The sequence below is a fragment of the Xyrauchen texanus genome, chromosome 31, assembly GCF_025860055.1.
Source record: "Xyrauchen texanus isolate HMW12.3.18 chromosome 31, RBS_HiC_50CHRs, whole genome shotgun sequence".
NCBI lineage: Eukaryota > Metazoa > Chordata > Actinopteri > Cypriniformes > Catostomidae > Xyrauchen > Xyrauchen texanus.
The window spans coordinates 11,420,689-11,445,663 of NC_068306.1; the positions used below are offsets into that span (position 1 = coordinate 11,420,689).

Consider the following 24,975-nt stretch of genomic DNA (forward strand, 5'->3'; position numbering starts at 1 on the left):
ACCAGCAGCCTGGCTTCATTTGAGTGTGTCAGCAAATGCTTTAAACGAACTGTTTGGAAGTGCTTTTGCTTTCCAAATATGTGGAATGATCCAAGACAAAACACCCCAACTCTACTAGGTTCTCCACAGAGCTCATTGTGTGCTGGATGGCGTCCTTCCTGTCTGTTTTATTGAATGTCCCATCATGCTTTGTATGTGTTCTGTTTATAGCACAAGTTGCACATGCAAGTGTGTCAATGTATGGTGGTGTGTAAATTCACCCTCACTTCACATTCTTATTTGATACCAAGGGGCATCCACATTCTTTGTTTTTGTGATGTGTACACTTTTGTTTACTAATTTGAAAGGTTCGCTACTTTGTGATTTACAAGTAAGACATCAACTTTCACTACAATAATTGTGATCACAGGCATACATGCACACAAGTGAAGATAGCATTACATAAATACACTTCTTGAATATACACTTGTGTATAGAGTGCTTTTGCTGAAATGGCTATTTTACCACTTTATTGTTCCACATACATCTTAAGTACCCATTACAGGTATGCAATCACATCTGCATCCATGCATGATTTCACTGTATGTGGCTCAGTTTTGCAATATTTCACTTCCTTGTCCCATTAGAGCAAACACCAGAAGCACCAGGCTTTTGAGGCCGAGTTACATGCTAATGCTGATCGCATCCGCGGGGTGATAGACACGGGCAACGCCCTCATCCAGAGAGGTGCCTGTGCTGGAAGCGAGGATGCCGTCAAGGTAATAATCTAAGAAGGGTTTCAGTAATAGGCAGCTGGTGAGGTATGGTCTGTACGCAGATTGATCTTGGTATGTTTTTTTTTTTAGGCTCGTTTGAATGCTCTGGATGAGCAGTGGCAATTCCTGGTAAACAAATCTGCTGAAAAGAGTCAGAAACTTAAGGAGGCCAACAAGCAGCAGAACTTCAACACTGGAATCAAGGACTTTGACTTCTGGTTGTCTGAGGTATTGATTTGTGTGAACTAATAACTAGTTAGTAAAGTTCTCTGTAAGTTTCATCTTAAAAACTCTTGAATTTTGACTTTTGATTATTTAAAAAACAAGCTGGTAAATATCAAATATAACTAGCTAGACAAACTTTGATGTTTGCTTGACAAAGCCTTATGTTTAAGAAAGTTTAAACTAGTCTTAAAAATTTGATGTTTAATGGTTAAACAGAGATTACAGTAAGACAAGCAGCTAGCTAGATTGATTGATAGTCAGACAGACAGACTGTCATATACATACATACATAGATAGATTAAAGGCCTAGCGTGGGTTTGTTTTCATTTTAATTTTTGACAGTTGGAGTTTGAATGCGTGAACATTCTGTTGGCGCATTTGAACATTCTATTCTACGTCTATAGGAACCTGATCTATTCTAAGTCTATAGGATTTTTTCAGATTTTTCAGTTGTCTGCTGCATGAAAATCGTAAATCCAATTGGTTAGAAAGCACATTTTCCAGAACAGTCTGAAAGTCTGTGCAGAGTTTGGTGGATTTTGCTTTAAAGCTCTTGGAGGAGTTTGTGTTAGAAATTTTGAATAAACCCCTAAACAAAGTTTGCAGACCAGTATGTTGGCTTTGTCAAGCCAAACATTTAAATCAGGTTGAGGCCTTAAAAAGACCTGGAAAAGTCATGGAAGTTTATAGAATCCTGAAAAAAATCACAGAAAAGTCATGGAAAATTCTAAAGTGAATATAATTTTTCTCTAGTTTTGCTCAGTTCTTAATCCAGTAATCACAAACAAATGGAGAAGTCATGGAAATTAATTTGTCAAAAGGCATGGCATCCCTCACAAATGTAGAAGAAAAAGTCAACTTAGAAAAACCAAATTGTTCCATTAATTAAGACATTTCTTTCTCCTTCGCTTTTAGGTTGAGGCTCTTCTTGCCTCAGAAGATTATGGGAAAGATCTGGCCTCAGTCAACAACCTGCTCAAAAAGCATCAGCTTTTGGAAGCCGACATCTCTGCCCATGAGGTAACACAGCCCATACTACTTCAAAAATACTGATCAGGGATTAGTAATCAGAGCACAACTTCTGTGTGTATTCTGAACAGGTTTAGATTGCTCATTGTTATCTTTGTGTTCACATAGGATCGTCTGAAGGATCTCAATGGCCAAGCTGACAGCTTAATGGCCAGCAATGCCTTCGACACCTCTCAAGTCAAGGACAAGCGTGATGCAGTTAACGGGCGCTTCAGTAAGATCAAGAGCATGGCTGCTGGACGCCGTGCCAAGCTGAATGAGTCGCATCGCCTGCATCAATTCTTCAGGGACCTGGACGATGAAGAATCTTGGATCAAGTAAGCTTCGCGGCATCATCTAGTAATCTTGAATTAATCAGACACTAGAATAGCTGCATTGATTTGAGGCTGTATTCTAAATCTTACTCATTATCTTGCTTTCCATTAGGGAAAAGAAGTTGTTGGTTAGTTCGGAGGACTACGGACGTGATTTGACAGGAGTACAGAATCTAAGGAAGAAGCACAAGAGGCTGGAGGCTGAACTAGGAGCACACGAGCCAGCCATTCAGGTGAGGATGCACCAGTGACGTCTCTTCAGATAGATTCACAAATAAAAGATTTTAAAGGAAAATTGAACGTTTTGAGGAACTTAAGTCAACAATAATACCAGACACTTAAATGCTGGTCAGTATTCTGAAAGCTAACTTTTTATTTGGGGCCTTGCAGTCTGTGTTGGACACTGGGAAGAAGCTGTCTGATGACAACACCATTGGACAGGAGGAGATACAGCAGAGGCTGGCTCAGTTTGTTGAGCATTGGGGGGAGCTGAAGGATCTGGCCGCTGCTCGGTGAGAACTTTACTGTGTTATATTTTTCAAATTTTTTTGTCATTGCATTGACACAATTATCATCAGCGCCCTTGAATTGTTGCTCTGTGTTTAAGCTTCTCTGTACCATAATGATGGGAATTTGACAACAGATTTGTTTGCCATTTTGTAGAGGGCAGAGGCTTGAAGAGTCGCTGGAGTACCAGCAGTTTGTGGCGAATGTGGAGGAGGAGGAAGCCTGGATTAATGAGAAACTGAACCTGGTTGGAAGTGAGGATTACGGTGATACGCTGGCAGCTGTGCAGGTATAATTACATTGCAACTCAGTATTTACTGGAATAACTTAATAGATCACATACATTCATCTGATTGTGAATAGGCAGAGCTTTATTGTTTGAAAGGGTGTTTTTAAATGTTGTTTTGCCTTAATGGTCTTTTAAAAGCAATTTCCTTTTTTCTACCCTCACAGGGCTTGTTGAAGAAGCATGAAGCATTTGAAACAGATTTTACTGTGCACAGAGACAGAGTGAATGATGTGTGTTCCAATGGAGACGAGCTTATCAAAAAGGTACAATTCAACTATTGGACTGTTTAGTGTGTGGGGAAATCACTACAGTCTGGAAAAATTATGCTCCGCTTTTGACCTTATAGGTTAGCACCTATGGGTTCTTTTAAGTAGAACATGAGCTGTTTGCAAGACTGTTGTCTAATATCCTCAATTTTGTGTAGGAGAACCACCACGTGGAGAACATTATGGCCAAAATTAAGTCCCTGCTTGGGAAAGTGGCAGAGCTGGAAAGGGCTGCTGCCCAGAGGAAGGCCAAGCTGGATGAGAACTCTGCTTTCCTGCAGTTCAACTGGAAGGCTGATGTGGTGGAGTCTTGGATTGGTGAGTTGTTGGAAGCAAGGGAATATGACTGGGCTCACACAGTGAAGGGTGCCATTGATTTAGGGCCTTTTTGGACTTGGGTTAACCGTATATCATTCAAATGAAAGGAACATTTGGAAGTTCGTTGTTTTCTGTTCTCTTATGAATTTATAACCCAGGTGTAACTTTTGCTTTATCAGGTGAGAAAGAAAACAGCCTGAAGACTGATGACTATGGTCGTGATCTGTCTTCAGTGCAGACCCTGCTTACCAAACAGGTATACATGCACTGACATGCCCCAAAACTTATTTGAACACTTCAGTCACACTTAAAGGAATAGTTTACACAAAAATGTAAATTCTCGCATCATTTACTCAACCTCATGCCATCCCAGATGTGAATGTCTTTAGAACACAAACAAAGATTTTTAGAAGAATGTCTCATCTCTGTAGGTCCATACAATGCAAGTTAATGGTGACCAAAACTTTGAAGCTCCAAAAAGCACATAAAGGCAGCATAACAGTAATCCATAAGACTCCATTGGTTAATTATGTGTCTTCTATTGCCATCCAATCGGTTTTAGGTAAAAACAGACCAAAAATAACTCCCTTGTTCCCTGGTACATCTTGCCATTGCGGTCTTGAGGCACTATCATGATTTCAACCTCCATTACAATTTGTAGTGCTTTACTCATGTTTAGAGCCCTAGATGGTCCAAGAAGTGTTATCGAGCTTGAAATCATGATCGCCAAGGAGACAGCTAATGTCACTAAGGACACTGCTTCAAGATTTATAGTAAAAAAGGAGTTACATTTGAGTCTGTTCCCTACCAAAATGTTTGGATTACTTCTGAAGACATGTATTAAACCACTGGATTACTTTTGTGCTGCCTTTATGTGCTTTTTGGAGCTTTCAAGTTTTGGCACCCATTAATTTGCATTGTATGGACTTGCAGAGCTGAAATATTCTTCTAAAAATCTTTGTTTGTGTTCTGCAGAAGAAAGTAAGTCATACACTGCTGGGATGGTATTAGAGTAAATTATGAGAGATTTTGAGTGAACTATCCCTTTAAAATATATGACTATAAATACTAAATTTCAGACCAAGTGTCATCTGTACAGAATTGTCCAAAGACTTTTTGGGGATACTGTAAACAATATACACAATTTTATACTATATTGTAGATTTCATCACTTTAGAATATCTCATTTATCTCAGTTTTTCCAACGTGACTTACAAATGAGAAACATAAGGAATTTCTCAAGTAAAACCTTCAACAAATAAAAAATAACAATCAAGATGTCAGTTGTAAGGGATGCCATGCTAAAATGCTAATTTATAGACATTCATTTTGTTGTTGAATTACTTTTGTCAACAATATCACACCTGAGCAAATCTCACCAAGCTTTACTGGTGCGGCTGTCTTTCTAATACCTTGCCATAGGAAACATTTGACTCTGGGCTTCAGGCCTTCCAGCAGGAGGGTATCACTAACATCACAGCCCTGAAAGACCAACTGTTAGCGGCCAAACACGTGCAATCCAAGGCCATTGAGGCTCGTCATGCCACCCTGATGAAGCGCTGGAACCAGCTGCTGTCCAACTCGGCTGCCCGCAAGAAGAAGCTTCTAGAGGCCCAGGAGCACTTCAGAAAGGTGTGAAGAATGTGTTTGTTTTCAAGTGAGTGGAAGGTATTCTGCATTGCATCTTTTTAACTTCTTGTTATGTGTTCCATACAGGTTGAGGATCTATTCCTCACCTTTGCCAAGAAGGCCTCTGCTTTCAACAGCTGGTTTGAGAATGCTGAGGAAGATCTGACTGACCCTGTGAGGTGCAACTCTCTGGAGGAGATCAGGGCCCTGCGGGATGCCCACGATGCCTTCCGCTCCTCTCTCAGCTCAGCCGAAGCTGATTTTAGCCAACTGGCAGAGCTTGATCGCCAGATCAAGAGCTACCAAGTTGTGTCCAATCCATACACCTGGTTCACCATGGATGCGCTAGAGGAGACCTGGAGGAATCTTCAGAAGATCATCAAGGTGAAGATGAGGATCCTGAAGCAGGATTAACTTAACATTGTTTTTGTGTATAAATATACTAAAAATATATGTAGACTGAATGATAGTATTTTACAGTATTTGTCTTGAGATTATTGGCTGTTTTATCTGAGATTATCTGTTTTTAAATATTTTAAAAGTACATTTTTGTAAAATTCCTTAATGAATTGCTGAAATTAAAAGTTACACAATATTTCCTCAATGTACTTTTCTTGTCATTTTGCCATCATTAAATTGTATGATATAACAATTACTGTGGTATTATATCCAGTCATCAAAAACTCTGCTAGGACAAATCTGCAAACAATTTCCTGGAGACATATTCATGTTTTCCAGGCAGTTCAATCAAAAGACATTCTGCAAAAGAAAGATTATTTTAACATTATATAGATCTGAATTTTGCATCATCATTTGTGTCTTTGCTTTCCAGGAGCGAGAGCTGGAGCTACAGAAGGAGCAGAGGAGACAGGAAGAGAACGATAAACTCAGACAGGAGTTTGCCCAACATGCCAATGCTTTCCACCAATGGCTGCAGGAGACCAGGTGCAGGGCACTAATGAGCACCATTTAGACTCAATGTAGTTGCATTATAGATGAATTAGGCTTAAATGGATAGTTCACCCAAAAATGTAAATTCACTCATCATTTACTACTCACCCTCATGCCATCCCAGATGTGTATGACTTTCTTTCTTCAGCAGAACACAAACAATGACTTCTAGGAGAATATCTCAGCTCTGTAGGTCCTTACAATGCAAGTGAATTGTGATCAGATCACATAAAGGAAACGTATCTTCAAAAGTGATATAATAGGTGTGGGTGAGAAACAGATAAGTATATAAGTCCTTTTTTAACTCTAAATCTCCACTTTCACTTTTACATCTGAATGTGAAAGTTAATGTGGAGATTTAGAGTAAAAAATGACTTAATAATATTCTGTTTCTCACCCACACCTATTATATCACTTCTGAAGATGAAGATTTAACCAATGGAATCGTATGGATTACTTTTATCTTTCCTTTAGTGAGCTTTGTAGCTCCAAAAATCACATTAATTTCCATTATGGACTCTGTATGGACTTACAGAGCTGAGATATTTTTCTAAAAGTATTTGTTTGTGTTTGGCAGAAGAAAGGCATACACAACTGGAATGGAATGTGAGTGAGAAAATTTGCATTTTAAGGTGAACTATCCCTTAAAGTGTAAAAAATACTACAAACACCACATTTGATTCTAATGCATGACAGCACACACACATCTGTTTGGATTTCAGCAGACTCTTCTGATTACCATGTAACTTTCCTAAATGCCCATTTTCATTTGTGTCAAAGACTGTTTTGTGCCTATAGTCTTTAAATCAGTGCATGCTTTGCTAAAATGTGTTCTTTTGTCTGTTTGGGTGAAGTTTTTCAAATTGACCACACAATTTAAACCAACCAGTCTCACAGTCTGGGTTTGATATGCTACAGAAGAGCTTTTCGCTGCTCCACTTCTGTTCACATGTGCTGTTATGTGAGTATTGAGTTGTGGCGTTGATGTCACCGCTCAAAGTGTTAACTGTTTCTTTCTCTCCCTTCCTCCCTTATTTCTCTTTCCCCATTCCCCTTCTCCCCTTCTGGCCCTCTCGCTGCTACCCTGATGCTTTGGATCATTTGTCTAATCAGGACCTACCTTCTGGATGGGTTAATATCACAATTTTTTTATTTTACTGTAGTATGTTTGTATAAATGTGTGTAAGTGTGTATGATGTCTTATTGATTTGAATTGTTATATGGCATTTACTTGTCAGCAAATGGTTCTCTATGGATCTTTATGATTGAAACAACAAAGGAGGGGCTTGGAAGTTTATGATCAGAATGGACCAGTAATTTGGTTAGAATTGATATAGGGTGTCAGTATTTTTTGGGTCATCGAAAAGGACTCGCTATCTCACTTTATATTGCTGTTATTTTACCTATTTTATCGTATGCTTTTGTCTGTATTTCCAAATGTATTCTTTTCTGTTTTTTCACACTCTTTTTTCCATTCCCTCTTCATTCTCCTCCTCCCCCGTCTCTGAATAGCATAGCCTATCGGAGGGTAATCCGTGTCTATCAGTATGAAGTCGATGATGATCTTTCTGGAAGGTCTTTTCCCTTTTTTCCTCCTCTGATTGGCCTTTTTACCTCTCACCCCACACCTTTTGGGTTTTCTGCTCATGCACTTGAGTCTGATCCCCACCACAAGGGCTCTCTGTGTGTGTTCAATCCCCCTTCACTAACATTCACTGCAATATGGCGTGAGGCTTTTTTTGAGATGAACCCTTCCAGCTTCTTAATCCAACAAGCCTGGCTACATTTGACACCAACGTTGAGGAGTGTGAACACTTCATCTCTTTAACATTCTTTTCCCCTCCTTGATTCAGTTGTTTCATTTTTTGATTCTTTATTTTGGGGAAAATGTTCATGCACCAGATTCAGGGTGGAAACTGCAATGTGATTTCCATGATCTGAAAAATACATTTAGACGTTTTCTTTATCTTGATCTGAATTTGGACATTGACATTTTTGGCTTACAAACGTCAGACTCTTCCATTTTGCACATTTTACATTTAAAACTGTGCAAGATCTGCACATTAATATTACAAATTAAGCTAAGCAGTGGTAAGAATATAGCAGTTTCTAACCCTGTTGACAGCAGCCCTAATCAAGCATGGTCTGGATATACCATGGATATAAGTTGGCTTTGTTAGCATGACTTTGGTTGTTATAGTCGCATTCTGGGATGGCTTGTTGTTGGTACTCCATATCTACAACAAAACAATTGGTAAGTCATATTGTCAGTCCTTTTAAAGAAATGTAGGTTACAGCACTAGAAGTAAATGGCGGAGGTTATGGCAAACCAATGTAAACAATATAGTATTCCTCCTAATGATACTGTTCATAAAAATAGATCTTATTATCACTCTGGCAAATAAAGGGCATAGAAACTGGCCTAGTCTAGTGTAAATTGCTGGAGCTGATTGCTATGGGAACTTAAGCAGGTTAGACTGGCATCAGGAGTGAGTGAGTGGTTTTTGGGTGGATGTGCCATGTGTTCTCGGACACCTTCTGCTGGTTTCATTCCTCTGTATGTGGGCAGGTCGTGCATGGTGGAAGAATCCGGAACTCTCGAGTCCCAGCTAGAGGCCACTAAGGTAAGTTCCAGACCAATGGATGGGTAATTGTTCAAATTGATTTGGTAGTGCTGATCCAAGTCTTGTCTACAAAAAAAAGCTATTGAACATTTTCACTTTTCTTGCCCAGGATATAATATACAGTTCATTGAACACGTGTTGACCTTTTGTGACAACTTGCCACAATAGCAGGGCACACTATATAGGGCAAGTTGTCACATTGGAACCTGCAATTCAACCAGTGGCTTAGGTTTCATGTGAACATTAGGTTGATGGGGTAATGTGTCTTCAACTTAACAACAACCAAAACATGATCTACAGTTGCTTATATAATAAGCTTTTCAAGCAAATTAAAACAGTAAAATAATTATGATGCACTAAATGATTTTATAAGCAACAAAAATGGAAAAATGAATGTACAAAAGTATCAAAACATTGTTTTATTATACATTGTTATACAATAAATTTAAGGATAAATGTTTGACATTTAAAACATGTGAATTTGATTATGTCCACTAAGAGCTATTACAAAAATGTATGGACACTACTGAAATGTGACAAGCTGTTTCATAGCTTTTTCCTCTGGGTTTTGTTGCAGCGCAAGCATCAGGAGATCCGTGCCATGCGCAGTCAGCTGAAGAAGATCGAGGACCTGGGAGCAGCCATGGAGGAGGCGCTGATCCTGGACAACAAATACACAGAACACAGCACAGTTGGTCTGGCCCAACAGTGGGACCAACTCGACCAGCTGGGCATGAGGATGCAACACAACCTGGAACAACAGATCCAAGCCAGGTGCCGCTTCTCAAACCAATCCTTAATCAGGGAGATTTATTATTATATTATTAGAAACAATTATTCAATTTTTTTCATAACACTATTATTAATTAATGCATTTTTAGATTTTTTCATTATTGCCTAGTCCTGTTGTCCTGTAGCACATCTTGGTAATCTGTTAATTTGTAACAATTTAAACTGTCATCAAACATTTTGATTCTGATTTGGTCAAACTACATTGACTGACTTGTTCTCGTAATTCACCTCTAGAAACACTACAGGAGTGACAGAGGAGGCCCTGAAGGAGTTCAGCATGATGTTCAAGTGAGTTTATCTGCTTTAATGATGAGACAAATTTAAATGAATTGAAAATCTATTTGGTGTCCTCGAAAATGTCCATTTGTGTTCTCAGGCACTTTGACAAAGAAAAATCTGGACGTCTCAACCACCAAGAGTTTAAGTCCTGCCTGCGGTCTCTGGGTTACGACCTTCCCATGGTAGAAGAAGGAGAACCAGATCCAGAGTTTGAGTCCATCCTGGACATAGTGGATCCCAACAGGTCAGGGAACACACCATATTGTATCCCTCTTCTGTGGATCTGTGAAATGTACGATTCTTTGTATTGATGAGCTAACCTCACTGTTTGTGTTCAGGGATGGCAACGTCTCCTTGCAGGAGTACATGGCCTTCATGATCAGCCGAGAAACAGAGAATGTAAAGTCAAGCGAGGAGATTGAGAGCGCTTTCCGCGCTCTCAGCGCAGAGAACAAACCTTACGTCACCAAGGAAGAACTCTACCAGGTACATAACACACCCGCGCAATGAACTGTTGTTATTAGGGCAGTGCTGATTCAATCATTTATCGATAGATCACAATTTTTTTTCTCACACAATTATATGTCTTATAATGTGATGCAACCAACCAGTGTTGGGTGTAATCTGATCACAAAGTAATTTGTTACTAAACATTAAGTAGTTAAACACTAAACTTGTAACACTTGTAATCAAATTACAGTTAATGACTTTAAATTATGGTAATTACTTTTTAAGTAGCTTTTGTTACACATTTTCTATAGTAATACTTATGTATATTTGAAATTTGAATTTATGTTCAAATGTTCGTCTGTGACGGCTAAAGGGCGTGCAATAATAAACAAGCAGGAAATATAAACATTTTCAATTTGAGCAGATAAACAAACTTTCCTGTGAAAAGTGTTTAGAAAGTAACTTTAAAGTGATGAGTGATCAGGTTACTTATCGATGAAGTAATCTGATTGCAATTTAATATGAGTAATAAGTCCTTTGTAGTGGATTACTTTTTCTTTCTTTTCTTTTTTTAAGTAACTTGCCCAACACTGATCATGACATATTCTATCATGAGCTAGTTGGCCATACCCAGCCCTAGTAGTCACGTTTCCAGTGTTTGTAAATTAATTAAAATTTTAATGAATGCATTATTAACAGGTTTCTATTTCTTTACAGAACCTTACAAAGGAACAAGCAGACTACTGCATTTCCCATATGAAGCCCTACCTGGACAGCAAGGGCCGCGAGATCCCGTCAGCTTTCGACTTCGTGGAATTCACCCGCTCACTCTTCGTCAACTGATTCCCCGCCCCTTGCCTGCCAGTGAACAATCGGGATGCGTTTTCCCTCACACAAGAACACATGGCCGAACTGCATGGATCTGAATTGAGAATTCTCTATAGCACCTAGGATAGCAATATCTGTATCTTGCTATCAATCTTAACCTTGCGTATTTATCTGACACTTCATGCTTCACTGACAATAGTGTAGTGAATCGGTCTGCAATTTATTGTGGTTGTTTTTAGCTGTTAGGTGCTTTGCTTTAAGAAACAAACAGAGAGGATATGCTGTAACATCACTCACAGGACTGCAGTGTGCTTAAATAAACGCTACTGGTTATAACTGGAGAGAGTAGTCAGTGTGTTTTTTTTATTCTAAACAATAACAAGCTGAATACCTTTTAATCAGTGAAATGCATTTAATAATAAAATATTCTTAAGGAGTGCAACAGTTCATTCTTGAAAACTTGAGTTTCAGTCAGCCACTTCATTGGCAAGCTGTTCCAGCATTGTCGTCTCCTTGGCACGTTGTTCTGTTAACTCCGCACTAAGCTCCCAGATGTTGACTGTGCCATCTGCATTGCCCACTGCCAACAGATCTGTATGTTTATGGTTGAACTCCAGGCAGTAAGATGGCTGACCTCCAGTGTTCTGATCAATTGTGGCAGCTGGCCTTAACGACCTTCGACCCAAATCAAACATTTGCACCAAACCTATAAGAGATGAGTCTAGTTTTAAAAAATAAAACGAATTTGTTTTTTTCCTAGGACGCTCAACCTATTAATTTACCCATTTATGCTAGCTAGCTTATGAGTCCCTATGTAAGTCATTTTACTGCTCTGTAGAAGGATTACAAACATCTCACCTTGTCCTGTGACAGTAGCAAAGACCAGAGGGCGCGTTGGTGACCATCTCACACCAAAAGCATATGATTCAGAGACCCGAAGAGACAACAGGGGACGAGGCTGCAGTACACTGTGGAGGTGTGCCAAGCCATCTGTCCCAACACTAACAAACAGGTTCCTAATTTCAGGAAGATAAAGCTACAGTTACTCCTCTTGAGCCAATTAGCCTTGAAGTAGATATATTTAACATAAAGAGTGAAATACAGAATTGCTCACCTATGAAAGGGTGAGAAGTGGACTGAGTGTATAGGGCCCCCTCGTGGCGAGAAAGAGAATTGCGCTGGGGCACGTAATGTCACACTCTCACCATCAGAGGGCACTGCTGCCACCGTCTCGCTGCTAAAGGAGCATTTGAGCACCAGACCCCCTTCCGAGCCCACCAAAAATGTGTCAACATCCCATGGGGAAAGTGCAAGTGAGGTTACACCTATAGTGGTGCTACCTCTGGTCTTCAGGGAGACAATTGTGTTGCATTAAATGGGGGCCATGACAGTACAAAATTGTACATTCTTTTCTACATTAGATTGAAATGGTGATTCGTTGAAACTGAATTACACATTTATGAAGAATTCTACAAAATACACAATTTTAGATACATTTTCAACACGAGGAACTCCAAATTAATTTATTTCACATTAATACATTTTATGAAACTATTTTGTGTCCAGAGCAGATTATGACACACACCTTGCTTGATGCTCCACTTTGTGGCAATTGTTGTCTCACAAGAGCAAATCCAGAATTTAATATGAGTTTGGCTTCGGCTCCATCAACAGTCCACAACAGAACTCTCCCTCCTGAGCCTGCGCTCAACAAAGTAAACTCCCCTCTGCGGGCCCCTGGAATCCAGTTTACCTACACGTACATACAAATATCATACATTTATGGATTAGATAATGAGATTAATTAATCCCTGATAACTGCATGTGTGTCAGTCATAAAAGGCTATATAATAATAATAATATGGCTGAATACCTGATAAACTGGTTCACGGTGAGTGTCTGCTGACATTCCAGTCTGAGCCAAAATGGGGTCCTGCACGCGACTGTTGTCCCAGACCACCACCTCGCCACTGTACAGCCCTCCTAATACAACAAAAAAAGAGGGCATACAGTACTGGAGATTCACTTGCATGAAAACTTACACCTTGAACATGGCAAAAGTGCAATCACTGGTTTTCGTTTTTTATCCCTTAAGCTGCAGACAGTTAACAACTATTGCGGAAAGTTGCGGTAACAAAAATGCCCTTTGTAGTAATTTAGTTTTGCAGGATGCTTATTTATCATTTCTTAGCCGTTTCTGTTTAAGGGTGAATCTAACATTGCCTTTCAAGAGCATCCAGGGCAGATTTCACCTGAATATTAAAAGATACAAATGGGTGATTGTCAAGAAACTAAGCTTGAATCATGGCAGTGAGGATTTCTATTTGAAAATCATTTTGGAATTCTATTGGAAAACTTAATCGATATTCATGTGCTCCTTTGTCCAAATAAAGATTACCAAGTATTTCATGTTTTATTTTTAGATTTTAAAGAAATTTCAGGTTAACTTCTTATTAACGCAATGCATGCACATTCAAAATTTGGAACAATAAATATAAGGATAAAAACAAATTAATTTTTTTTTAAGGTGTGGTACGCAGGATACAACTGTAAATAAAAATATCAAACAAGAACATTTCAACAATTATCTGTAAAGTTCAAATCAATTTTAATTATTTCATTTTTTAAATACTCAGCTTCCAGATTTTTGGCCAGGGTTTTGTGTGTTCTGGAAATGCAATTTTTTTTCTGGATATGCTACAAAACAAATTTTGATTATACTGTTTACAATGATTTCAGACTACTTTTTTTATTTTCCAAAGGAAAAGTTATTGTTAACTTAAACAAATCTGAATGAAATCAGTATTTTGTGAGAATTACTCCAAATATGAAATCATATTTTACACAGTGAAAATAAAGCCTGTCTTTATTTCTATGACAATTTAGCACATACCAGCTACCAATCTTCATTAATATAAAACGAAAAAAAGAGGCATTATTTTAAGCGACCCAAAAATAAACATTCATAATTTTCTCACCCTCATACCATCCCAAATTTGTCTTCTGCTAAACACAAACAAAGATTTTTAGAAGAATATTTCAGCTCTGTTGATCATTCAGTGCAAGTTAATGGTGCCCAGAACTTTGAAGCTACAAAAATCACAAAGGCAGAATAAAAATAATCCATAAGACTTCAATGGATAAATCCATGTCTTCAGAAGTGATATGACAGTTGTGGTTGAGAAACAGGTTAATATTAAAGTACTTATTTTCTATAAATATCCACATTCACATCGATTTGCACATTTTATTTTGTTTTTGGCGATTCACTTCATGCATATCGCCACCTACTGGGCAGGGGAAATAATTTATTGTAAAAAAGGACATAAATATGGATCTGTTTTTCACCGATACCCATCATATCACTTCTGAAGATATGGATTTAACCACTGGAGTCATATGGATTGCTTTTATGCTACCGTTATGTGCTTTTTGGAGTTTCAAAGTTCTGGCCACCATTCACTTGCACTGAATGGACCAACTGTGCGGAGATATTTTTCTAACGATATTTGTGTGTTCAGCAGAAGAAAGTCATACACAACAGGGATGGCATGAGGATGAGTAAATGATAAAACAATTTACATTTTTGGGTGAACTATTAATTTAAACTGTAAATTAAGTATACATCACAGTAGTATAGGTTGTCATGCCTTTATGTAAAGTTAATTGTACTAACAAAAATCAAAACAAATAGCATTGTGTCCGGACAGGATTATTTTCAGTACTTTATTAATGTTGTGCGAAGCTAATGAGAATCATCTTTCAGAATGAGAATGATGAGAAAAACCTTAAAGGTCCTAAAATTAGGCTTCTTTATGCAAAACAATCAATCAATCAATCAATAGCTAAATAAAAAGTATTTTTCCCTCTTTTGATAAATAGGACCCTGAAATTTACTGATAAAGAAATATATCTATAAACCGGCCCATACCAGCAACTACAGATGGCCGCATGGGATGGAAGCACAGACACATGATGGGTGTGGTAACATCTATGATCACATTAGGCCGTTTTGGGTTCACATTCCGGCGGTCCAGGTTCCATGTGCAGACGTAAGACTTCTCATTGCTCCAATCACCATCATCCACTCTGACACAGAAATACAACATTTAAACAGTTTCTCCTCAAACTGGTACTGTATGTGGCTCTATATGTCATTTTAAAGGGGGAAGAGGTTCTTACCGGCCAAATCCACAAGCTATGACTGAGCCAGTGCAGTTCCAGGACACACTGGTAACCTGCAGACTCCTCTCCTGAGCATCAGGATGCTGAAGACGGTACAAGCATGACACCTGGTTGAGGGGTCACCAAGAAGACATGAAAAATGTGTGAGTGAGGCTTTTTACAGATTATAAATATCTAAAGCACATCCATTTGACATGCATGATCCTCACGGTCTCATTCTGATCCTCCCAGTTTACTTCAAAGCCATCAAAAGCATGACTTTTGGAGTTTTTCACAAGCTCTCTGATCACCACATCCTCAACTCTACACAAGAAGTCCAGTAAACCTGGAAAACCAGATAGATCTTGATCTAAAGACAGGGTTTGGCTCGTCTGGTCTTGTGCATCTGTCTGGGTAGTGTTGTTTAAAATATTTTTGACTTGTATTTCAGCCTCTTTTGTGTGAACTGGAACAGTTTGACAGCTTCTCTGGGGATAGAAAGAAGAAGTGGAAGAATGGAAGTCACACAGAAGTCTTGATATTACTAGAAATGCATGAATATTCTGGTTACAGAAGGTGAGCAAGCATGTTTTTCGAACTTACAGATTCTTGTGTTTGGTGATGAGATTTTCTCCATGTTGATTCAGCACCAATTAGGTCTAGCGTTTCATCCGAAAACATGTTTAATTCAAATAAATTTTAACTACATTAAATCTTTATCTACAACACTAAGGGACTAAATTCTTTGTTTATAGATACTGTCATCTAAAAGAAATATATGGATCTTGCATACGGTACCGTCAGCTAAAGGTAGCTAGCGAATTATTTGTATAAAGTAAACGGCTTTAATAAGGCATTTCGGCTTATTAAAGGATTGCTTATGTTCGACGACTAGAAATCAGCTTTTATGATGGTGAAAAATATTTACCAAAAGAGCAGAATCGTTAATTGTGTACGATTACTTATTGTATTTGGCCATAATAGCGCTGCTAGTTCAATCCCTGGCTAGTTCCTCCATGATTATCCGTGACTGTGTTGCCATGGTAACCGAGAGCCAATCGATGATAAGACTTCCCGTTTACGTAATGTATGCTAGCATTTGATTGGTTAACCCATTTTATAGTTGCATCTCGATAAGACGAATTTGTCTCGTGACTCTGCATCAGAAAGCGGATTGGCCAAGATAACTTAAAGGAATAGTTCACTCAAAAATGAAAACTATTTAATCATTTACTCACACTCATGCCGTCCATGATGCTGACGACTTTATTCTGCTGAACAAAAACTAAGATTTTTAGAATAATATTTCAGCTGTTTTATACAGCATTATAAAAGTAATCCATATCTTCAGAAGTGATATAATTGTAGAAGCAGATCAATCATAAATATTTCTTTTTTCTATCAATCTCCACTTTCACATTCTTCTTTGAATCTTCATTTTTGGTGATTCGTATTCTTTGTGCATATCACCACCTACTGGGGGAGGAAGGAGAATAATAATAAAAAAAAAAGGACTTAAATATTGATCTGTTTCTCACTGTTTGTATTACATTTATGTCCTTTTTGAAGCTTCAAAGTATTGGTTACCATTCACTTGTGTTGTGAGGACCTGAGCTGAAATATTCTTCTAAAACTCTTTGTACACAAAAGTAAATGATGAGAGAATTTGTATTATTGAGTGATTTCTTTAACATTGTTCCCTACTGTTTTTTTATTTTATTTTAAAATGACATAGTTAAAAATGATCTAAGGGGGGTGTCAACATCAAAAGTAACAGTCAGTATCTGGTGTGGCCACCAGCTGCATTAAGTGCTGCAGTGCATCTCCTCCTCATGGACTGCACCAGATATGCCAGTTCTTTCTGTGAGATGTTACCTCACTCGTCCACCAAAACACTTTCAAGTTCCCAGACATTTCTGGGGGGAATGGCCCTATCCCTCACCCTCCAATCCAACAGGTCCCAGACGTGCTCAATGGGATTGGGATCCAGGCCATGGCAGAACACTGACATTCCTGTCTTGCAGGAAATCATGCACAGAATGAGCAGTATGGCTGGTGGTATTGTCATGCTGGAGGATCATGTCAGAATGAGACTGCAGGAAGGGTACCACATGAGGGAGGAGGATGTCTTCCCTGTAATGCACAGCTTTGAGATTGCCAGCAATGACAACAAGCTCAGTCCGATGATGATGTGACACACTGCCCCAGACCATGACGAACCCTCCACCTCCAAATCGATCCCACTCCAGAGTACAGGCCTCGGTGTAACGCTCATTCCTTCGAAGATAAACGCGAGTCCGACCATCACCCCTGGTGAGACAAAACTGTGACTTCAGTGAAAAGCACTTTTTGACAGTCCTGTCTGGTCCAGCTAAGGTGGGTTTGTGGCCATAGGCAACGTTTTTGCCGGAGATGTCTGGTAAGGACCTGCCATAGAACAGGCCTATAAGCCCTCAGTCCAGCCCCTCAGCCTATTGCAGACAGTCTGAGCACTGATGGAGGGATTGTGCATTCCTGGTGTAACTCGGGCAGTTGTACCTATCCCGCAGGAGTTTATGTTCAGGGTTCCACATATTTTGTCCAATGAATTTCAAATACCTTTCCAGTTATTCATGATTGCAGTTTAAGGATTTAACAATATATCTGTATAATTATGTTTGCATGTCCAGTACCAAACATTTGAATTGATGCAACTTATTCACAAGTATCTCCAATACTTCATAATTACTGGATAATGATTTAAATGTAACAATTATATACACATGTGGATGAATCCAGAAGTTTACATACACTTAAGTTGAAGTCATTAAAACTAACATTAACCCCTCCACAGATTTCAAATTAGCAAACCATAGTTTAGGCAAGTCTTTTAGGACATCTACTTCGAGAATGAGGAGCAATTTTTCCAACAATTGTTTACATGCACTAAACAGCTTTGAAAATTCCAGAAAATTATGTCAAGCTTTAGGCAATTAGCTTCCGAAAGGTTATTTTCAATTAATTTGAGGTGTACCTGTGGATGTATTTTGAGGCCTACCTTCAAACTCCATGCCTATTTGCTTGACATCATGGGAAAATCAAAAGAAATCAGCCAAGACCTCAGAAAACAAAATTGTGGACCTCCACAAGTCTGGTTGATCATTGGGAGCAATTTCCAAATACCTATTACGTTCATCTATACAAACAATAGTATGAATGTATAAACACCATGAGACCACACAGCCATCATAACACTCAGGAAGGAGATGCATTCTCCCAGAGATAAATGTAGGTTGGTGTGAAAAGTGCAAATCAATCACAGCACAGCAGTAAACGACCTGGTGAAGATGGAGGAAACAGGTAGGCAAGTGTCTATATCCACAGTAAAATAAGTCCCATATAAACATAACCTGAAAAGCTGCTCAGCAAGGACGAAGCCACTGCTCCAAAACCACCATAAAAAGACAGACTACAGTTTGCAAGTGCACATGGCGACAAAGATCTTTGTGGAGAAATTTCCTCTAGTCTGATGAAACAAATTGAACTATTTGGCCATAATGACCGTTGTTGATGTTTGGAGGGAAAAGGGTGAGGCTTGCAAGCCGAAGAACACCATCCCAACCGTGAAGCATGGGGGTGACAGCATCATGTTGTGGGGATGTGTCGCTGCAGGAGGAACTGGTTCACTTCACAAAATAGATGGCATCATGAGGAAGGAAGATTACGTGGACAATTGAAGCAACATCTCAAGACATCCGGCATGAACTGAAAACTCGGGTCAAAAATGGGTCTTCCAAATGGACCATAACCCCAAGCATACCTTAAGTTATGGCAAAATGGCTTAAGAACAACAAAGTCAAAGTAAATCCTTCTTTTTAAATGTCAGAAATTGGGAAAAAACAAGTTTAAATGCATTTGGCTTAAGTGTCTGTAAACTTCTTACTTCAACACTCACGTATGTATGTGAAGTAAGATACCTTTAAACTAATGGATTCAACTAATACACAAATGTCTCCAATAAGACCCTGCCTGCCTAATGTTATCACAGTGGTTCATGGCAAGTTTAGATTAATATCTACCTGATGAAATATTTTAGAGCACAGCAAAACTAGAAATATTAATATTCCCTATATATATATATATATATATATAAAACATTGTGCAATTGGTGTGAACATCTCCAATAAAGACAACAGGTGGAGAAAAGACCAGTTGCAGAGCTATTGTAAGATTCTACAGGCTTTATTTTCTCATTTAAATAATCCTTTAATTAGCAAAGCTCAAAATTACAAGAGGATGTTTTTTCATTTTTTTTTATTAAAAATGTTTCAAACCTCATAGGTGTTTGTAAAACATTACAATGAAAAGTCAATCAACACAAACCCTAATGTTGATGTGTCAAATGCCCATGCGCCCCACCCGACCCCATTGAACTGTCAACAATAACTGCCATACCCTGATATTGACCCCAAAACATTTACAAGAGGTGACAGGAGCTAGCTGGTGCTTTTCCTTTTGTCCAATATTATCACATAGGAAACTGTGTCAACTCTTTGGGGCCCACCTCTGCATTAATGAAAATATAAAAATGAAAAAAGTGGCTAGGTATGTACGCTATGATTAGATCATCACTGCACCATGGCTTATTACTTCAACTCAACCATTCACAGAAAAAGAAAAAAAATCATTTAATATACTTATATATATAAACTGCTATTTACTTCAGTTTAGTCTACAGAGGATGACGTGCAGGTTATTAATATTTTGTATTTGTCTTTGGAGATGGATGCAGTTAAAGATGACGCAAGAGGCTTCAGCAACGAGATGTCACTAGTTTTCCAATGCAGGTACTGTATGTCCAGGGAATTAACTGGGTTTTTAGACATGGTCAGGATAAAAGAGGCTTCTGTAGACAGAAGATGGAGCACAAACAAAAAAAAAAAGCTTTTTGCTCCCACGGTTGGAGGATGACTTCAAAAAAAGGAAAGAACAGGTATGCAAGTGCCGGAATATGTCCTTAACAGCCTCTAGTCATCCTCACCATCATCCTAAAAGAGTCAAATAAATAAAGTACAATTATTAACTAAATATTAGGAATAATCTAGTGACATCAGAATCTCACTGCTAAAACCGCAGCTTAAAATCTTACACAAAAACATACAAAACTGGCCAGAGAATTAATTAATAAAACATTGGGTTGCTACCCAGTTTTATCTCACCTCACCATCTTCTCCATCCTCCTCTTCATCCTCCTCTCCTTCGTCTTCATCACCCTCTTCGTCAATGTCCTCCAGCCCCTCCTCATCTTCATCATCATCATCATCCTCACCTTCACCCTCCTCTTCATCCATATCAGGGACCTGAGTAAAACAAAAGTTAAATGCTAGTTTCCACTCTGGGATTCCAGAAAGCACGACTAAATTACAGTGACAAACCCTGAACTCTCGGTTGATTAACCCAAAAATTGCTTCTGCAAGTAGTTTCCAGAACACCTGCGGGGGTTTAGTTCACTCAACAGCGAGTTTGAAATGCAAGAGTTTGTGCACATTCACAGTAAAATCAGAAAGGCATTCTCAGCAGATCGCCGAACTCTCGGTTCACCATAGAAACAGACACTAAGGAAAAAGTTGTGCCATATTTCAGTGACGCAGAACATTACGTTTTAATGACTGCAAACGAGCATTACTTCATCTTTACTCATAATAGCGATTTGAGCTGCATTGGTTTAGGACTGAGAGTTTACTTAAAGTACACTGAATCATTGCATGAATTTTTTAATTAATAAAACTATAAAAGTTCTACCATACATATAAAAGCTTAATTCAAGATTAATACGAGACATCTCTCACCTAAATTTTTTCAGACCATGCATCTTATCCCGCAGCGTGTTGCCATGGAGACATAGGCATCCATGTTCAACTCACCACGTGCCCCACCGAGAACGAACCATATTATAGTGACCACGAGGAGGTTACCCCATGTGACTCTACCCTCCCTAGCATCCAGGCCAATTTGGTTGCTTAGGAGACCTGGCTGGAGTCACTCAGCACACCCTGGGATTGGGATGGGTATTTTCCATGTTCTGTGCATGCTCATTTTATTTTACTGTATGTCATGTGAACTGAATGCATTTCCTTTATTTTTAATACCATTTGATGTACCCAATTTAACATAGGATTAAGTTTTTAGAAACCCCAATCTCCTTTAATTTCCCACAGTTGCTGATGGTGTCATGTATTAAGACACTTTCAATTGTAGGATCTCCCAGAGCTGTAATAATTTTTCATAAATTTAATGTAAAAAGCCCTTTCTTTACAGTGAACATTGTTGTGGCCCTTCTTTTTAATACAAATATGTGGTGTGCGACACTGGAAACGGCAGGGAGAATATTTGTGAGGTATAGATTGCATTTTACCATAATATTGCTTTAAAAGAATAATATTGTGCATAATCTGAGTTTGCACGCCCACTGTGTCATTATCAAAATGGAACGCATGCGCTGAAAACCTCTGAAACTTACTGACATCTAGCTGATATGAACTAACCCTGGAACATAACAGGTTATGTTCAGAGAGCAAGTTGCTATGGCTACTTACTCTGAAAGTGTTTGGAACCGAAAGTTGCGGTTATCCACTTTGAGTAAACATTCCCGGTAAGTCGCTTAACCTGCTTTCTGGAATACCCCCCAGGTGTTTCTTTATGCTTAACGATTACAGTACATACCAGGTAGTATTGCAAAGGGTTGGGCCAGATGTCGTCCTTTATGACCTCCCCGAATTCATCGGCCCCAGCATCAGAGTGATCGGTGAACCAGGTGAAGAAGCTCTCTGGTTCTTCATGTTGCCTTTTCTTCCCTGCTTTGTTCGGTGTCGGTCCAGCACGTTTTGTTAGGTCCTGGATCAGTTAATAGAAACCCAAATAGAACTGCATTACAATGAAATACAGATTATAATGGGTGTTCTGAGGACAAAAGAATGTGAACCTACCTTTCCGCCCTTCCATTTGATTTCAGTGGATTTTGAAGATGGGTCACCGCTCTCGTTCAAGTGGAACTCTTTTGAGAGGACTTTGTTTTCAAAGTACTGATTTTCATCAAAGTACTGCAGAGACGGCATAAAACTGATCAGTTTCAGACAATAGGTCAATCCTAGCTGGTATATTGCTTTTTCAAACTCAACCAGACAACAATTGATACTTACAAAATCTATTCTGTAACCTGACTTGATGTCTTCAAACTCTGTGACCTCCACTCTGGTCAGATAATGAAGTGCTTCTTCATCCTCCTCACCGAGCAAGGCTGAGACTAGAAATCATACATACAAACACAAATTTAGTAAATAAATGGTCCAGGCACAATTAAACTAGTACTAACAAACAGAAGTCACACCCAAGCTGATCCATGGCTTTCACATTTTTTTTTCTTCATTATCATGTTGTTTAATTTACATTAAATGAGTTTCTATATTAAGCTCTCAAATTTCTCTCACCTTGTGGATGGTTGACAAATGTTGTGACCCAGAAGTTTGGAATTTTGGCTATGAGTTCTGATCTCTTCTGGAAGAATGGCTGACGTAGCTTATTGTACTTCTGCTCTACTTTTAGAATTTCCTCACTTGCCTGTTCATTCAATCTGTAGAAAAAAAAAAAAAGCAATAATGAAGCAAATGCATTTAATGCATACAACACAATAAATAATTCAAAGGAATTCTCTCAATTTATTCACTCTCATGCCATCCCAGACGTGTATGACTTTCTTCTGCAGAACACAAACAAATATTTTCAGAATTATATCTCTGCTCTGTAGGTCTACACAATGCAAGTGAATGGTGAACAAACCCTTTATGCTGCCATTGTGCTTTTGAGCTTCAAGGCAATCCATAAGACTCCTTCACTGAATATCTTGCCATTGCATGCTCCTTGGCAATTTTGATTTTTAAGCTTGATTACACTTCTTAATGCTTGACACATGTGCAGAGTGATATGTGGCCCTATAGGAAGCGTAATAGAGCTTGAAACCATGAACGCCAAGGAGACTGCTGCATCAAGATTTGTAGTGGGAAAATTCCTACACATTTTGGTCTGTTCTCACCCAAACTGATTACTTCAGAAGACTTTTGAGATTCAAAATTTTGGTCACCATTCACTTCCATTGTATTGACCTACAGAGCGGAGAAATTCTTCTAAAAATCCATGCGTTCTGCAGAAGAAAGTTATACACATCTGGGTAAATGTAAGAATTTTAATTTTGGGGTGAACTGTTCCTTAAAAGAGCACTGGCAAAAGTTACCTGTCAATTTCATTCTGTACTTCATCGATGTGTTCAATTGCCTCCTGTTGCTCTTTTTCTAAAATGCATTAAAACCAACACATTAATAACGAACACTGATCACGCATAGCACAGTGCATGCAAAACACACAAAAAGCAATTTTATGCAAAATTGCACAGTTGCCAGTGGATGTAAAATGATTATAGAAACAACAAAATTCACACCAAACAACTACATACGCGCGAAAACAACGTAAATACCAAGCATTAAAATAGCACATAAACAAGGCCGCATTTTCGGGCCACTCTGCTCCAATTCAAACTAATAACGAAAACGTAAAAGTGAAACGATGCAAACACACCGGGTATCGGTCGACCATTTCAATCCAGTCCTGTTTCAGCAGCTGCTGCGTAAGGCCGCGAGGTTTAAACGCAGGAGGCCGCCACACGCTGAGCCAATTTACAATCCTCAAAATGAATTACACATCTACTGTCCGTGCATTAACAGCAGACATTTATTTGCACCTTTCCGAGCACCAAAGCAGCACTTCTATAGTGATTTCCAAAGCAGCGTGGTTCGGTGACACATGTGGGAACCGTTCGTGATGGCGCGGAGACACAATAACCAGTTAGCCTATTAGTGCCCAGCATGGGCTGTACACAGCGCACAACAAAACATTCGAGTCGGATTTTGCAAAACGGCATGTATGCACAGAGGAATGATGAAAACCCACCAAGAAAGTTTAAGTTTATATAACCTAAACTGAGCGCGAGCCCAGTGTTCGTCGCGCGTGGCACAATGAAGCCGCCGCGCGAGGAAACATCATGGCCTCCGATGCGCGCGCGACATCCTTTTGCAGACATAGCCCCGCAAAAAGCGACTTAGGGTGAATTCAACGGGAACGAAATGAGGCTCGCTTTAAGAATGAAAATGCATGCGGAGCATATAGTTAAAACGGGGATTCGCGATTTCAACGCAAAGGGTGTAAGTTGTTGAAAATGGCGGTGCGCAAGGAGGCCGCCATTACTTTACCCGAGGTCTCCTCCGCTCCTTCGTGATTGGAGTTCTGCTCCTTTCGGCTCACTTTCGCCGTCGATGCCGACATTATTCCCCCACAGTCGAGGATTTGCCTTCTTACTCCTGAAACAAAAACTCCAAAACGTCCTCCTCCACTTAAATAAAGCGAAAGAAGGGAAAAGTAAAGTTGACTGTTGCTCAGTTAAGAAGTGCGAATATCACAACGTGTGTTGCGCTTTCCCACCACATAAAAACACACGCACACTCAAATGAGAGATGCGTCTCACACTAG

At 39.0% G+C, this 24,975-nt stretch overlaps 3 protein-coding genes across 8 annotated transcripts in view; 1 reads left to right on the forward strand and 2 right to left on the reverse strand.

Annotated features, from left to right (window-relative positions):
- The window catches only part of LOC127624744 (spectrin alpha chain, non-erythrocytic 1-like), a 50,100-nt gene extending 38,503 nt beyond the window's left edge, over positions 1 to 11,597 (forward strand). For 4 of the 6 annotated variants that reach the window (XM_052099601.1, XM_052099600.1, XM_052099603.1 and 1 more), the window contains 21 exons: positions 627 to 758; positions 846 to 983; positions 1,896 to 2,000; positions 2,118 to 2,326; positions 2,436 to 2,556; positions 2,714 to 2,835; positions 2,987 to 3,119; positions 3,284 to 3,382; positions 3,544 to 3,703; positions 3,883 to 3,959; positions 5,126 to 5,335; positions 5,420 to 5,716; positions 6,165 to 6,277; positions 7,397 to 7,414; positions 7,796 to 7,858; positions 8,853 to 8,907; positions 9,485 to 9,681; positions 9,934 to 9,987; positions 10,076 to 10,222; positions 10,317 to 10,464; positions 11,146 to 11,597. In XM_052099601.1, the coding sequence (XP_051955561.1) occupies positions 627 to 758; positions 846 to 983; positions 1,896 to 2,000; positions 2,118 to 2,326; positions 2,436 to 2,556; positions 2,714 to 2,835; positions 2,987 to 3,119; positions 3,284 to 3,382; positions 3,544 to 3,703; positions 3,883 to 3,959; positions 5,126 to 5,335; positions 5,420 to 5,716; positions 6,165 to 6,277; positions 7,397 to 7,414; positions 7,796 to 7,858; positions 8,853 to 8,907; positions 9,485 to 9,681; positions 9,934 to 9,987; positions 10,076 to 10,222; positions 10,317 to 10,464; positions 11,146 to 11,271 (2,724 nt within the window). In that variant the 3' untranslated portion in view covers positions 11,272 to 11,597. The remainder of the gene's footprint in view (positions 1 to 626; positions 759 to 845; positions 984 to 1,895; positions 2,001 to 2,117; positions 2,327 to 2,435; positions 2,557 to 2,713; positions 2,836 to 2,986; positions 3,120 to 3,283; positions 3,383 to 3,543; positions 3,704 to 3,882; positions 3,960 to 5,125; positions 5,336 to 5,419; positions 5,717 to 6,164; positions 6,278 to 7,396; positions 7,415 to 7,795; positions 7,859 to 8,852; positions 8,908 to 9,484; positions 9,682 to 9,933; positions 9,988 to 10,075; positions 10,223 to 10,316; positions 10,465 to 11,145) is intronic. The other 2 variants (XM_052099605.1, XM_052099604.1) reach the window with 1 other exon arrangement.
- Positions 11,598 to 11,689: 92 nt separating this feature from the next.
- On the reverse strand, positions 11,690 to 16,441 carry dync2i2 (dynein 2 intermediate chain 2). Its single transcript, XM_052099606.1, has 9 exons — positions 16,024 to 16,441; positions 15,651 to 15,908; positions 15,439 to 15,548; positions 15,188 to 15,345; positions 13,130 to 13,239; positions 12,842 to 13,009; positions 12,371 to 12,603; positions 12,115 to 12,272; positions 11,690 to 11,962 (listed from the first exon to the last, which is right to left on the reverse strand). The coding sequence occupies exons 1-9, from the start codon at positions 16,099 to 16,101 to the stop codon at positions 11,724 to 11,726; spliced, it is 1,512 nt and encodes a 503-aa protein (XP_051955566.1). The 5' UTR covers positions 16,102 to 16,441; the 3' UTR covers positions 11,690 to 11,723.
- A 3,300-nt stretch (positions 16,442 to 19,741) lies between these two features.
- LOC127625233 (protein SET-like) lies at positions 19,742 to 24,975 on the reverse strand. Its single transcript, XM_052100392.1, has 8 exons — positions 24,699 to 24,975; positions 23,687 to 23,744; positions 22,887 to 23,029; positions 22,599 to 22,702; positions 22,386 to 22,499; positions 22,123 to 22,293; positions 20,619 to 20,759; positions 19,742 to 20,447 (listed from the first exon to the last, which is right to left on the reverse strand). The coding sequence occupies exons 1-8, from the start codon at positions 24,769 to 24,771 to the stop codon at positions 20,427 to 20,429; spliced, it is 825 nt and encodes a 274-aa protein (XP_051956352.1). The 5' UTR covers positions 24,772 to 24,975; the 3' UTR covers positions 19,742 to 20,426.